General features: G+C 38.1%; 1 protein-coding gene across 2 annotated transcripts in view; it reads left to right on the plus strand.

Moving 5' to 3' along the window:
* The first annotated feature begins 6,394 nt into the window (after positions 1-6,394).
* The window catches only part of DLGAP5 (DLG associated protein 5), a 47,297-nt gene continuing 39,946 nt past the window's right edge, over positions 6,395-13,745 (plus strand). For both annotated transcript variants that reach the window (XM_004485193.4, XM_058293402.1), the window contains exons 1-2: positions 6,395-6,535; positions 8,386-8,624. In XM_004485193.4, coding sequence (XP_004485250.2) covers positions 8,387-8,624 — 238 coding nt within the window. In that variant the 5' untranslated portion in view covers positions 6,395-6,535; position 8,386. The remainder of the gene's footprint in view (positions 6,536-8,385; positions 8,625-13,745) is intronic.

Raw genomic sequence — 13,745 nt, forward strand, 5'->3', positions numbered from 1 at the left:
TTTAAAAAATTTATTATTTTTTTATTTACCACCCCCCAATGTCTGTCTGCTCACTGTTTGCTCTTCTCCAGGAAGCACCGGGAACCAAACCCAACACCCCCCACGTAGGAGGAGAGTGCCCAATGACCTGAGCTATGTCCAATCCCCATCAGCTGCAGTGTCTGCTGCCTTGTGGTATCTGCTCGTTGTGGCAGGTGAGATGTCTAGCTCATTCCAGCAGGTGCAGGGCCTGCTCATCTTCTTTAGAAGGCATTGAGACCCAAACCAGGACCTCCCATGTGATAGGTAGGTGCCCAACTGGTTGAGCCACATCTGCTTTACTCAACTGGATATTGACAAATGTACCAAGTCCACGTTATGGGGACAACACAGTCTTCAACAAATGGTATTAGGAGAACTGAATATCCATAACCAAAGGAATGAAAGAGGACCAATATCTCATTCCCTATTCAAGAATCAACTCAAAATTTATTAAAGACTTAAATATAAAAGCCAGGACAGGGAAGCAGATGTGGCTCTACTGATAGAGCATCTGCCTACCATATGGAGGGTCCAGGGTTTGATACTCAGGGACTCCTGACCCGTGTGGTGAGCTGGCCCACGCGCACTACTGCTGCGCGCCAGGAGTGCTGTGCCACACAGGGGCGCCCCCGCATAGGGGTGCCCCATGTGCAAGGAGTGTGCCCTGCAAGGAGAGCCACCCCACATGAAAAAAGCTCAGCCTGCCCAGGAGTGGCACTGCACACACAGAGATCTGACACAACGAAAGAGATGCAGTTTCCCAGTGCCACCTGACAATGGAAGTGGACACAGAAGAACACACAGAAAATGGACACTGAGAGCAGACAACGGGGGGGGGGGGGGAGGGGAGAGAAATAAAATAAAATAAATCTTAAAAAAAAAAAGCTAGGACCATAAAACTACCGGAAGAAAATGTAGGAAAACATCTTTAAAATCTTGTGGTAGGTGGTGGTTTCTTAGATCTTCTACCCAAAGCAAACGCAACAAAAGACAAAATAGATAAATGGGACCTCCTCAAAATGAAACACTTTTGCACCTCAAAGGACTTTGTTTAAAGGGTAAAAAAGCAGCTGATTCAATGGGAGAAAATATTTGGAAATCACATATCCAATAAAGGTTTAATATCCATGATATATGAAGATGCTACAACTCACACAAATGACCTGATTAAAAAATGGGCAAAAGACTTGAAAAGACAACTATCCAAAGAAGAAATACAAATGGCAAAGAAACACATGAAAAAATGTTCAACATCACTAGCGATTAGGGAAATGCGAATCAAAACTACAATGAGATATAATTTCACACCTATTAGAATGGTGTGGGGAAAAAAAGAGAACTACAAGTGTTGGAAAGGGTGTTGAGAGATAAGAACACTTATCCACTGTTGGTATAGAATAGTGCAGCCACTGTGGAGGACTGTTTGTCAGTTCCTAAAGAAGATGAATATAGATTTGCCACGTGATTCTGCAATACCACTAATGGTATACCCAGAAGAACTGAGAGCAGTGACATGTACAGACATCTGCACACCCATGTTCATAGCAGCATTATTCATGAAATCCAAAAGCCAGAAACCCAGGTGTCCATCAACAGATGAATGGATTAATAAATTGTAGAGTATATACACGATGGAATATTATGCAGCAGTAAGAAGAAATGAAGTCATGAAACATATGATACCATGGAGGACATTATGTTGAGTGAAGCAAGCCAGACACAAAAGGACAAATACTATATGACTGCACTATTATGAACTAAACATATTATGTGAAATATGAATATATATTATATATAATTGCATATGTGAGACCATTTTTCTTTGCAGCTGAACAAATGTCTGTTAATACTATTAAAAAAAAACCATTATACTACGTGAAGAAAACCAGACAGAGTACTACATATTGTATAATTCCATTTATATAAAATGTAAATATAAATCAATTCATAAAGATAAAATTAGATTAGTGGTTATTTAGGGCTATAGAAGGAATACTAAGGGGTGTGGAGTCTTTCTTTTTAGAGTAATGAAATTTTTCTAAAATTTCTGATACAATAAATGTACACCATTGTAATTATACTAAAAGCCACTGATCATATACTTTGGATTCATATACCATATGGATTCATATACATATGGTATATGAATATATCTCAATAAAACTGCTTAATAAACAAATAAATAATTGTGCAGGAATAGCCAGAAATAGCAGCTATGTACAGCGGAGGAAACAGATTGAGGCGATGAATTTTTTATTAATGAATTTATATTTTATATTATATTACTAATATAAATTTATATATAATTTATATATTAGTAAAATATATTTCTATTTTATTAATGAATTAAATATTATTATTAAAATAATGAAAATGCTCTAATAATGATTGAAGTGATAAATGCACAACTATGTGATTATACCGAATACCATTGATTGTATACTTTGAATGAATTGGGTGTTTTATTATGTTTCAATAAAATTGATTTGTTTAAAAAATAAAAGTTGGAAAGGTACAGTATTGGAGAGGATATGGAGAGATGGGAATGCTTATTCACTCTTGGTGGGAATGTAGAATGGCACAGCCACTGTGGAGGACTGTTTGGTAGGTCCCACGGAGGCTGAACATAGATATGCTAATTGACCCGGCAATATCACTACTAGGTATATACTCAGAAGAACTGAGAGCAGTGACATGAACAGATATCTGAATACCAAAGCTCATAGCAGCATTATTCACAATTGTCAAAAGACAGAAATAACTCAGGTGTCTATCAACCAATGGAATGGATAAACAAATTGTGGTGTATACACACAATGCAGCTGTAAAAAGAAATGAAGCTGTGAAGCATAGGACAACATGGATGAATCTGGAGGACAAGTAAAGTAAGCCAGACACAAAAGGATGTATGCTACTGTATGATTGCAGTATTATGAACTAAATATACTATGTAAACTTATAGGGTTAGTAACTAGAATATAAGTCACCAGAAAATAGAATGGAAAGCTGAGGGTTAATCTGTGCAGAATTGGAGAAAGGTTGTTAATGTTCGGAAATGAACAGAAAAGTTGAAAGCACATCATAGTGATTACCAGCAGTGCAATTATATAAGTATCACAACACTTGAAAGGGAAAGTCTAGGGTCATGTACATTAATAGAAGGAAAGCTAAAAAAAGTAATGTGGGATTGTGTAGCATAGTGAAACCTTATGTGAAATATGAATATGCATATTGTATACATAAAACTGTTTTTCTTTGAAATTGAACAAATGTATGTTAACGTTATAAGATGTTAATACCTGGCAAAAATATAACAAAAGCAAACTATGGACAGTAGTATATAGTTATATATTAATAATCTTCTAGTAAGGGGGAAAAAAAGGAAATATACTTAGGAAAAGAAACTAGACACAAAGTACTACATATTGCTTGATTCCATCTGTACAAAATATAAATACAAATAAATTAGGAGGATAGAAACAGAAGAGGAGCTATGTTTGGCAGGCGAAGCATAGAGAGATGAGAGGTGATGAGTTTTTGTCTGTTTTTTGTTTTGTTATCATTGGAATAATGAAAATGCTCTAATAATGATTGAAGTGATGAATGCACAACTACATGATTATACTAATACCATTTATTGTATACTTTGATGGATTGTATGCTTTATTAATATGTATCAATAAAACTGGAAAAAAAGTAATATGGTATCTTGGATAGGACTCTGGAACAGAAAAAAAGACATTAAGTATAAACTAAGGAAATGAATAAAATATGGACTTTGGTTAACAATAGGGTATACTATTCTAATATAAGGTGCTAATAACAGGGGAAACTAACTTCTCAATTTTTCTGTAAATATAAAACCATTATAACCTAAAAAGCTTATTTTTTAAAAAGGCAACCCATACTTTTAACATTAGAATATTAAAAAATTTATTTAAATATACAGTTGGGGTTTAGCTAGTTTCATAATCATGTTTTTTAGAGGTAAGAAAATGAAATAACTCTTGAATTTCTTTATATTTGAGTCTGCTTTTCTTGGACTCTGAAAAAAAATACACATAGAAGGTTCTAGAAGCAAATTGCTAATTTTTTTTTTCTTTTCCTTTTTAGGAGGTACCAGGGATTGAACCCAGCACCTCCTATGTGCCAAGCAGGTGCTCAACCACTGAGCCACACCTGCTCTGCTTTTAAATTTGTAATATATTTCTCTAAGTCCAATTGTTGATTTGTTTATATATTCAAAATCGTGTTTTAATTAGACTAAATGTCAATCTCAATTTTATGTCAATTTAAACTATTTGCTGTAGGTAGAACTGTTAACAGACTTTGAAAAATTGGATAAATAAAATTATCCTTTTACACACACACAAAAGGCAACTCAAAGACTTGGAGGAAATATTCAGAACATACACACTAACAAAAGACTTGTACCCAGAAAAAGGTGGAAAGAAGCCCCAAATAAATAAAAGAATGAAAGAAAAAAAAAGGACATTTCACAAACAAGATATAAAAATTGTCAATAAGAGCATGAAAAGATACTTATCATTAGTCATTGGTGAATTGCAGAATTAAAATGATACCTTTTCACACCCAAAAGAAGGGTTATAATTAAAGACTGACAACCCGGAATGTCCGCAAACACGTGAAACAACTGGAACTCATAAAAATCACTGGTGGGGGTAAACTATGGTACAATTGTTTTTAGAAAACTGCCTACCAGTTCTTTCAAAGTGAAGCATACCCAGAATGACCTAAAAATTCCACACCTATATGTCCCAAGAGAAATAAAATATGTCCACAAAAAGATTTGTACACGAATGTTGATAGCAACTTTATTCATAATGGCCCAAAACTAGAAACCACTCAAATGTCCAGCAACAAACAGGAGAATGGATAAACAACGTATTCAGCAGAATACTTCTCGGGCAATAAAAACGATCTAACTGCTAATATACGCAACAATATGAATGAATCTCGAAAAGTGTGCTGACAAAACATAGCTCCAAGAGCACCTACCACCCCCACAATTACAGCGCTGGAAATCAGCAGTGGTTGCCTCAGGAGTGGGGGGGTTGACTGGACGGCGGCGTTGATGTGGGCTATGGGTGGGAGGCTCTTTGTCTCTTCAGAGATAACCTTAATCTAAGCTGTCAGCCCTGACTTGTGGGTGTAGGATGGTGAGAGGCTGCAGCCCTGCCCTTGGTAACCATGGCAATGACTCCAGTTCCAAGAAATAGTTCATCAATGCAAACTCTATAAACTGTAAATATTCAGGGAAAACGCAAACTAAATGTGCTAAAAGCTTAGCTAGAATGTATGAAGTCCATGTTAAAAGTTTACCTAGGATGTGGAAGATATATATGCTAATTCAAACCTATTGAGCACTGAAACAAGGAACGATTGAGCCCTTCCTCTAAATAAAAGGAACTCAAAATTCCTGTTCGGGACTCGGGTTTGAGACAAAGCTCCCAAGTCTGGTCGGCTGTCAATAAACCATTTTTCCTTCTCAAAATCATTCCTGAGTCCTGGCCTTTCTATACGCAAATAATTGAACCCCTCTCAAATTGTACAACAGCGTGAGAAAATCCTTTCCGTGAAGGAAACACTCTATATCTAGCTTCATTACATAGTGGTTACAAATTTGTATACACTTATCAAAACTCATCAAATTGTACTTTTAAAATTATGCTTTTCACTGCATGTAAATTTTACCTTAACAGAAATGGACTAGAAAAAAAAGACTGAAGACGTTGTGTAACACTAGACGATGTAAAGGGAAATTTGGTGTAGTAATTCCTTACTTTAAAACGTTAAGTAAAAGATAATAAAAATAAAAACAAAAGGTTAAGTAAACATTCCAATAAGCTTTGCTGGATTTATGCGGCGAAACAAGAACATTAAAAACTCCTACAAACTCTGAATTCCTTCCGCGGCCTCGGCGGCTCCCCCCTGGGTTTCTTCATCCTTCCTCAGGTATGAAAGGCCCTGGGACTTCAGGACAGGCTCTCAAGACCCGGCCGCGTCGGCCCCAGGGACCCTGCCGCCATTCTCCAGGCCCAAGGGTCCCACTCCCCGCCCCAAGGACTCGCCTGCGGTGCTCTGGCCCTTCCCCCCCGCCCTTCGCCGCAGCCACGGCTGGAGATCCCCGCTCTCACTCCGGTGCCAGTCCTTCCCGAGTGCCTCCACGGTCCCGCCCCTTCTCAAACTGCGTCACGGACCTGTCTATTTCTTCCGCTCAGGCCCATCCTTTGAACCGTCCCTTCACCTTTCAATCAATTCAAATATCTCAGTGAGTGAGCCAATCGCAAGCCTCGTCGGAGGGAAGGGGCGGGCGCGTGTTCCGCCGGTTCTGGTTAAAGTCCCTCCAATCAGAGGCTTGGCGAGGGAAGTTTGAATTTTGCAGAGACTCGGGTTTAGGCGTTCCTGCTTCGAAGGCGGCGGTGGTCTTCCAGACTGAAAAGGTTCTTTTACTTTTAGTTTGGTTGGAGTTTCACGCTAGAAGCTGCCTCAGGTGGGTGCTGGGGAGCTGGAGGGAAGGTGCTGGGCCGCTTCCGGTGAGAACCTAGACGGTCTAGAAGGGTCTAAGGACCGGGGGTTGTGAGCTGGATGCTCACAGGGGAAAGGTTCCGTAGGACGGTGTTACCTGTCTTTCCCCAAGCTGCTGACACGATCCTCCAGAAGAGTAAATATTTGTTGGCATAATCTACGTAGCAGTCAACGTTTCTCCACCCGGGCGCAGTTGGCTTCTGAGTTGGGATTATTTCGCGATACGGGACGTTTAGCATCCCTGGCCGGACATTAAATTCCAGTGGCCTCTCCCAGATCTTGTAACAACTAAAAACGACCCAATTGAGAAATTGTGAAACCTCAACGCGAGCAAGACTAACTCATGCTAGATTTTCAAGCCTGTAAAAACCCGTCTGCCAAAGAAGAGAATTTAGATGTGTGTCAACAGCCAGGCTGACTGGCTTGGGATCCCCACTCCACTACCTAGTGGCCGTGCTTATGTGGGGAGTTAATCTACCTCATCTGTACATTGGCCATAATAGAAACGATATTTTAGGGTTATTGTGATGATTGTGCTTTTTTTTTTTTTTTTAAGGAGGTACCGGGAAGATTGAACCCAGGACCTCCTACTTGGGAAGCAGGTGCTCAGCTGACTGAGCTACATCGCCTACATCGGCTCTCCTTGATTATACCTTTAATGTTAGCTGTCGTTTTTTTTCTTTTTGTTGTGGATAATGCTCTTCTGGAAGTTGTTGTTGTTTTTTTTTAATAACTCAAACATGTTTTGTTTTTCCCTTAATTAGCAAATTATTGTCAAAGGTGAAAAATCAAATAGTAGAGGAGAGAATTCTTGATAAACTCTTGCTCATCACTTTTCCTGGGCTCTTGAAATAGAATGTTATTAGCATCCAGGTCAAACATATTCTCATTTTTTATATTCTGTTGATTGCTTAAAATCATGGAGTTCTTTGTGGATTTTCTTAGTTATTGTTGCTGAAAAGAGAATGGTGTGCCTATAACTTTTAAAGCTCCCAATTACAGAGCCCTTTCCGCCCCTTTTTTAACTGCTAACACTTATTTTCTGAAGAACCAGTCAGTTCTCTTCATTTTGATTTGGTTCTTTATGCCCGCTTCATAAATGACACCCTAAGATCCTCTTTTCTTCATTTGGGACCACTGTTTCTTGGAACCCATGATATCCTCTTCCTTGTCTTTCTCCCTTCTTTTTACTTGAATACATCCTCATCTAAGAAAAACTATGTGCCAAGTAAACCTGATGATTTCTTACATAGCTGCAAATAGTATTATTATTCATGAAATACTAATTAAAATAGTAGATTGATAGGATCGTCCTTCTGCCTTATCATGGTAATTCTTCCTGAAATACCTTCTTTTTTTCAACCTTGTATATCCAACTGCCTATTTGTCCATTTCTTATATGTCTAATAGTCATCTCATGTTTTCTGACCTGTGTGGAAATGCCAGGCTGCTTGCATTTATTACCAGGAGAAGGTTATGGAACCTATTCTGTTTGTAGTCCTTCACTTAATTCTTCTGTTTTCACCTTTACTTCACATACTTCTTTTTGCATTGTTCTCTATGGTTAGCTCAGAGGACTGTAGCTTCCTAGGTGTCACTTCATCTGTCAAGCAAGTTCCTATTTAGAACCTCAAAGTAGGTTGTGGTTTTTCTCCCCCTTCAGTGTTATGTATTTATTCCATTTTGTATTTTAATATTTTTATTTCAAAAGTCTCTGAGGTGGGATAGGGATAGGTGGGATTGAACTGAAATCTTATTTTTAAAATAAAATGAAAATCTGTGTACGATCGTGTCTGTATCTCTTTTCCCTGACAGGATGTCTTCATCACTTTTTGCCAGTCGACACAGAAAGAATTTAAGTACTGACATGATTAGAACCAAAATTGCACATAGGAAATCAATATCTCAGAAAGAAAACAGACATAAGGAATATGAAAGAAATAGAAACTTTGGTTTGAAAGACAGCAACATTCCAATCTTGGAAGGTAGAATTCTTGTTGAATTAGATGAAACACTTCAAGAGCTTGTTCCCGAAAAGGCCAATGTCAAGACAAGTAAGTAAATGTCCACTGTAATTTTTTTTCTTTTTCTTTTTCTTTTGTTTTTAGTTAGAGCAGCTGTAGATTTACAGAAAAGCTACACAGAAAGTACAGAATTCTGAATAACCCCCTCACACACAGTTTTTCCTATTATTAACATTTTGCATTAGAGTGGTACCTTTGTTGTAATTAGTGAAACATTATAATTAACTATAGTCTATAATTTACATTAGGGCTCACTCTTTGTATGGTTCTATGCTAGCAACATATATACAGCCTAAAATTAATCATTTTAGTCACTTTCAAGTGTACAATTGAGTGGTGTTAAATATATTCACAATGCTGGGCTACTTAATCACCATCCATTACTAAAACTTTTCCATTACCCCAAACAGAACCTCTGTACCAACTGGGCATTAACTCCCTGTTCCCCACTCCTACCACTGCCACTGGTAGCCTGTGTTCTCATTTCTGACTCTCAATTATTTCATATCCGTGAAATCATAAAATATTTGTCTTTTTGTGTCTGGCTTACTTCACTCAACATGATATCTTCAAAGTTCAATAATGGTGAAGCATGTATGAGAACTTTATTCCTTTTTACAGCTGACTAATATTCCATTGTATGTATATACCACATTTTGTTTATTCATTCTACTGGTGATAGATATTTGAATTGTGCTTCCACCTTTTGACAATTGTGAATAATACCACTATTAACATAGGTTGGAAATAACTATTTGAGTCCCTACTTTTAATTCTTTTGTATATATACCCAGAAGTGGAGTTGCCAGGGCATATTGTAATTCTATACATAACTTTTGAGGAACAGCCAAACTTTCCCCCAGCAGCTGCACTATTTTATATTCCCACCAACAATATGTGAGGGTTCCAATTTCTTCACATCCTCTCAAGCACTAGTTATTTTTCAATTTTAAAACAGGACCCATTCTACTGAGTATGAAATGATAACTTGTGATTTTTATTTGTATTTTCCTAATGGCTAATAATGATGAGTATTTTTTCCTTGTGTGTATTGGTCATTTGTGTATCTTCTTTGGAGAAATGTCTAGTCAGGTCCTTTGCCCATTTCTTAATTGGGTTGTTTGTCTTTTTGTTGTTGAGTTGTCAATTGTATTTTTAAGTCCTTTGATTAGTGACTAAACTTTGTTTTAAACCTGAGGGTAAAAAAGCCCTGACCATAAGAACTGGGTTTTGAAATATCATTGTGAATCATTTGATATTTAGAAACTAAATACAGTCTATTTAATATAAAGGTTGTGAAGGTCCTGAGGTAGGCTAAAGCCATTTACCTATGGAGCGTTATAGCACTTTATTATCCATATTGCATTATAGAAATTCTAAAGTTCTTGCTTGTGATGCTTGGGTAAGAGAAGTGTCTTAGAAGGCAAGGGGTGCTTCAAAGAAGAGAACTGGGAAATGACTTTTTTATTTAACCAGGAATCACTAGACTCCTATTTAGTTATGTTTATATAGCAAGCACTAGGAGCTCTAGAAGGTTGTGAATAAAGCAAGGATAAAAGGTGAAGAAATAGCAGAAAGAGATAAAGTCTTCTAAGAAGTTTTATAGAGAAAGAAATGAGGGTCAAGTTGCTTTACTGTTCAGTGCACCAACTTTATTATTATATTTTCTAAGATCTGTACAGTATGTGGCAGAAGAAAACACTCAGCATATTTGAGTTTAATTGATTCTGTAAAAAAGGAGGGTGGGCTAAAAGATTTCTTCAAAATTTAACATTTTTGTGACTCTAACACAAAGTGAGAGAAAAAGAATTGTACAAAAGTATTGTAGGGTTCTCTTTATGTTTTTGTTTTTGAAATGAGGTAATAAGTAATTTTTGAAGGTCAAAAGAAATGAGTTGATAGTTGAGAGAGTAAAAGAACAGCATCTCTTACTAGTTGGGAGGAAAAGAAATCAAAGGAGAGAGAGTTTAGGGCATGAAAGCCAGACTGGAATGAATTCAAGAAAGAATGGCAGCACCACCTAGAATGTATTTTTGTCCGAAAAGTTGAACCTAAGTCTAATCAAACCCTTAGATATAATTTCCAACTTAAAGAAAATATAGGGGCTGGAGGAATGAGTAACAAATATAGAGAACAAGACATTCCATATGATAGCTGACTAGCTTTTTATCAATGATATGAAAAGAAGGCTAGGGTGTAGGTAATCTTTTAGATTAAGAGATTTAAAAGACATAATTACCAAATGCAATGTGTGATTCTTGTTTGGTTCCTGATTTGAATACACCAACAGTTTGTTTGTTTTTTATTGAAGTTAATAGATCACAAAGAATGTTACATTAAAAAAACGTAAGAGTTCCCATATAACCCACTCCCCACCCCCCACCCCATCACTTTTGTAAATTGTATTTTTTTGAAAATATATACATCTCAAAAAATGTTACTTAAAAAACTTAAGAGGTTCCCATAAATCCCCCACCTCACCACCCCACTCCTCCCACACCAACAACGTCCCCCATCATTGTGGCACACTCATCACACTCAGTGAACACATTTTTTTTAAAATTTTTATTTCACACCCCCCCTCCCGAGTTGTCTGCTTTCTGTGTTCATTCGTTGTGTGTTCTTCTGTGTCCACCTGTATTCTTGTCAGCTGCACCCAGAATCTGTGTCTCGTTTTTTGTTGTGTCGTCTTGCTGCGTCAGCTCTCCATGTGTGCAGCGCCACTCCTGGGCAGGCTGCACTTTTTTCATGCTGGGTGGCTCTCCTTATGGGGCTCACTCCTTGCACGTGGGACTTCCCTTTGCGGTGGACACCCCTGCGTGGCAGGGCACTCCTGCGCATCAGCGCTGCGCATGGGCCAGCTTCACCACACGGCTCAGGAGGCCAGGGGTTTGAACCTTGGACCTCCCATGTGGTAGGTGGACGCCCTATCCGTTGGGCCAAATCCGCTTCCCTCCCTCGTCTTGATCTAACTAAAACCTGGCTCTCCTGTGAAAACACTCTCAAGTGGTGATTATTTTTTGCTCCCACACTTATATCACTAGGCCTGGGGGGCAGTAGCAGTGGCAGTGATCTCATTGCTGCTTCCCAATTATCTCTTCCTCTTCACTAAAAGACCCCAATTTTATATTTGATGTCATCAGTTCATAATATCCAACACCCTAATCTGTTGTCTATAGACCCTCCAGGTTTCCCTCTAATCACTTGAAGATTTTAACTAAACCTAGCTCATTGTCACTGTTTCCCTCACTATTCTTGCACAAATCTTGATAACCCCTCCAATGCCCTGGCTCTCAATTCTTACACCTCTTTTTTTCCAATGATCTTGCTTCTACTATACTTCAGCTATCCAATTCCATGGTCACATCCACACCATTAATTCAACATTTTTCATGTCATGACACACATAAAAAGTAACATTTACACAGCACAGTGGAGTAAATAGAGTGGTTGCTTGTGACCAGAAGCAACCAGCCAAAGAGAGTTCTGACCTCCCCAGGCCCTGTCAGAAACTTCAAGGAAAGAGAGGATCAATATCTTGACACACCTGTATCCCATCCATGTGACAACTAGGCACTCAAGACCTCATCATTACCAATAAACAACTGTATCTCCTTCATAAGACCAATTGCAAGCAACCCACTCTGTGACTACTATATTTTATCTTTCCAACAATTCTTTGGTCCCACCAGGACCTACACTTTACTGATCTACCCTCATCATTTTACTGTTTCCCAGCTGTCTTATGTTTTCAAGTTCCTTCCAATCCAGTTTAGATTCCTTGGTTCATCATCATAAGCACTACTTCAACTTTTTGGTCCTGTCTCATTTTATTGTACTTGGCCACTCTCTGCCTACTTCCCATTTGCCATGCACAACTGAATGTGGCTGTAAAACACGTAAAGCATGCTACCTCATCTCTTTTGGTTTTTCACCACAAACCTCAATTGGGTCCTATATTTCCTTATTTCATTTACTCTCCCACTATCCTGAACTCCTATTTCATACCTTGTCCTCTTCTCCTCAAACCTGCAAAACCTCCTCCCCCATCAGCATTCCCAGTTTGCACCCTGCTATCTCTGCCCACAAACTTTGCCTCCCCTTGTAGATGAGTTAAGTATGTTCCTATCTAAGGTTAATCCCTCCACATTGCTGTGGATCCCATTTCTTCTTACTTACTAAAGGACATTATTCCAACAAGTCATCCTCTCACTCATCTGTTTCATCCTCTTTACTGGGTTGTTGCCACAATGAAATTACTTACATGATGTAATTCATCCCAAACCATATCCTCATCTAGCTACTTATTGCCTCATTTCTCTGACCTCCTTTAAAGCAAAATTCTTCAAGAGAAGTTCTTTATATTCCTATTTCCAATTCTTCTCTCATTCTCCTTCCCCTTTTTTCAAAATTATGTAAAACTTCAAATATACACAAAAGTAGAATATAATGAACCTCTGTATACCTATCACCCATTTTTAATGATGACGAACATTTTGCTGCAATTGCTTTTTTTTGCCAATGTATTTTAAAGAAAAGTCTATTAGGAACATTTCATCTTTAAACTTTTTAGTATTTGCCTCTGAAAAATGAAGACATTTTCCTTCATATCCACAATACCACTATAATAGCTAACAAAATTAGCATAATTCCTCATTAGCATCTATTATCTGGTCCACATTTAAACTTCCTATTTCAAAGATGTCTTAAAAAACAAACAAAAACTGTTGGTGTTTTCAAATCAGGAACCAAACAAGAATCACACATTGCATTTGGTAATTATGTCTTTTAAATCTCTTAATCTAAAAGTAATTGCTGAGGGCAGGGAGAGGGAAGAAGATATGTGATGTGGGGGCATTTTGGGGACTTTGAGTTGTCCTAAATGATATTGCAGGGTCAGATGCTGGACTTTATATATCCTGCCATAACCCACTGAATGTACTAAGTGAGAGTGTGAGTTACAGGGTAAACTAATATCCATGTGGTGCAGCAATGCTCCAAAATGTGTTCACCGATGGGCAGTGGACGTGGCTCAACTGATAGAGCCTCTGCCTACCATATAGAAGAACCAGGGTTCAAACCCAGAGCCTCCTGACCCATGTGGTGAGCTGGCACATGCACAATTTTTGTGGGTCAGGAATTTGGGCATGG

The sequence above is a fragment of the Dasypus novemcinctus genome, chromosome 3 (assembly GCF_030445035.2).
Source record: "Dasypus novemcinctus isolate mDasNov1 chromosome 3, mDasNov1.1.hap2, whole genome shotgun sequence".
Lineage (NCBI taxonomy): Eukaryota > Metazoa > Chordata > Mammalia > Cingulata > Dasypodidae > Dasypus > Dasypus novemcinctus.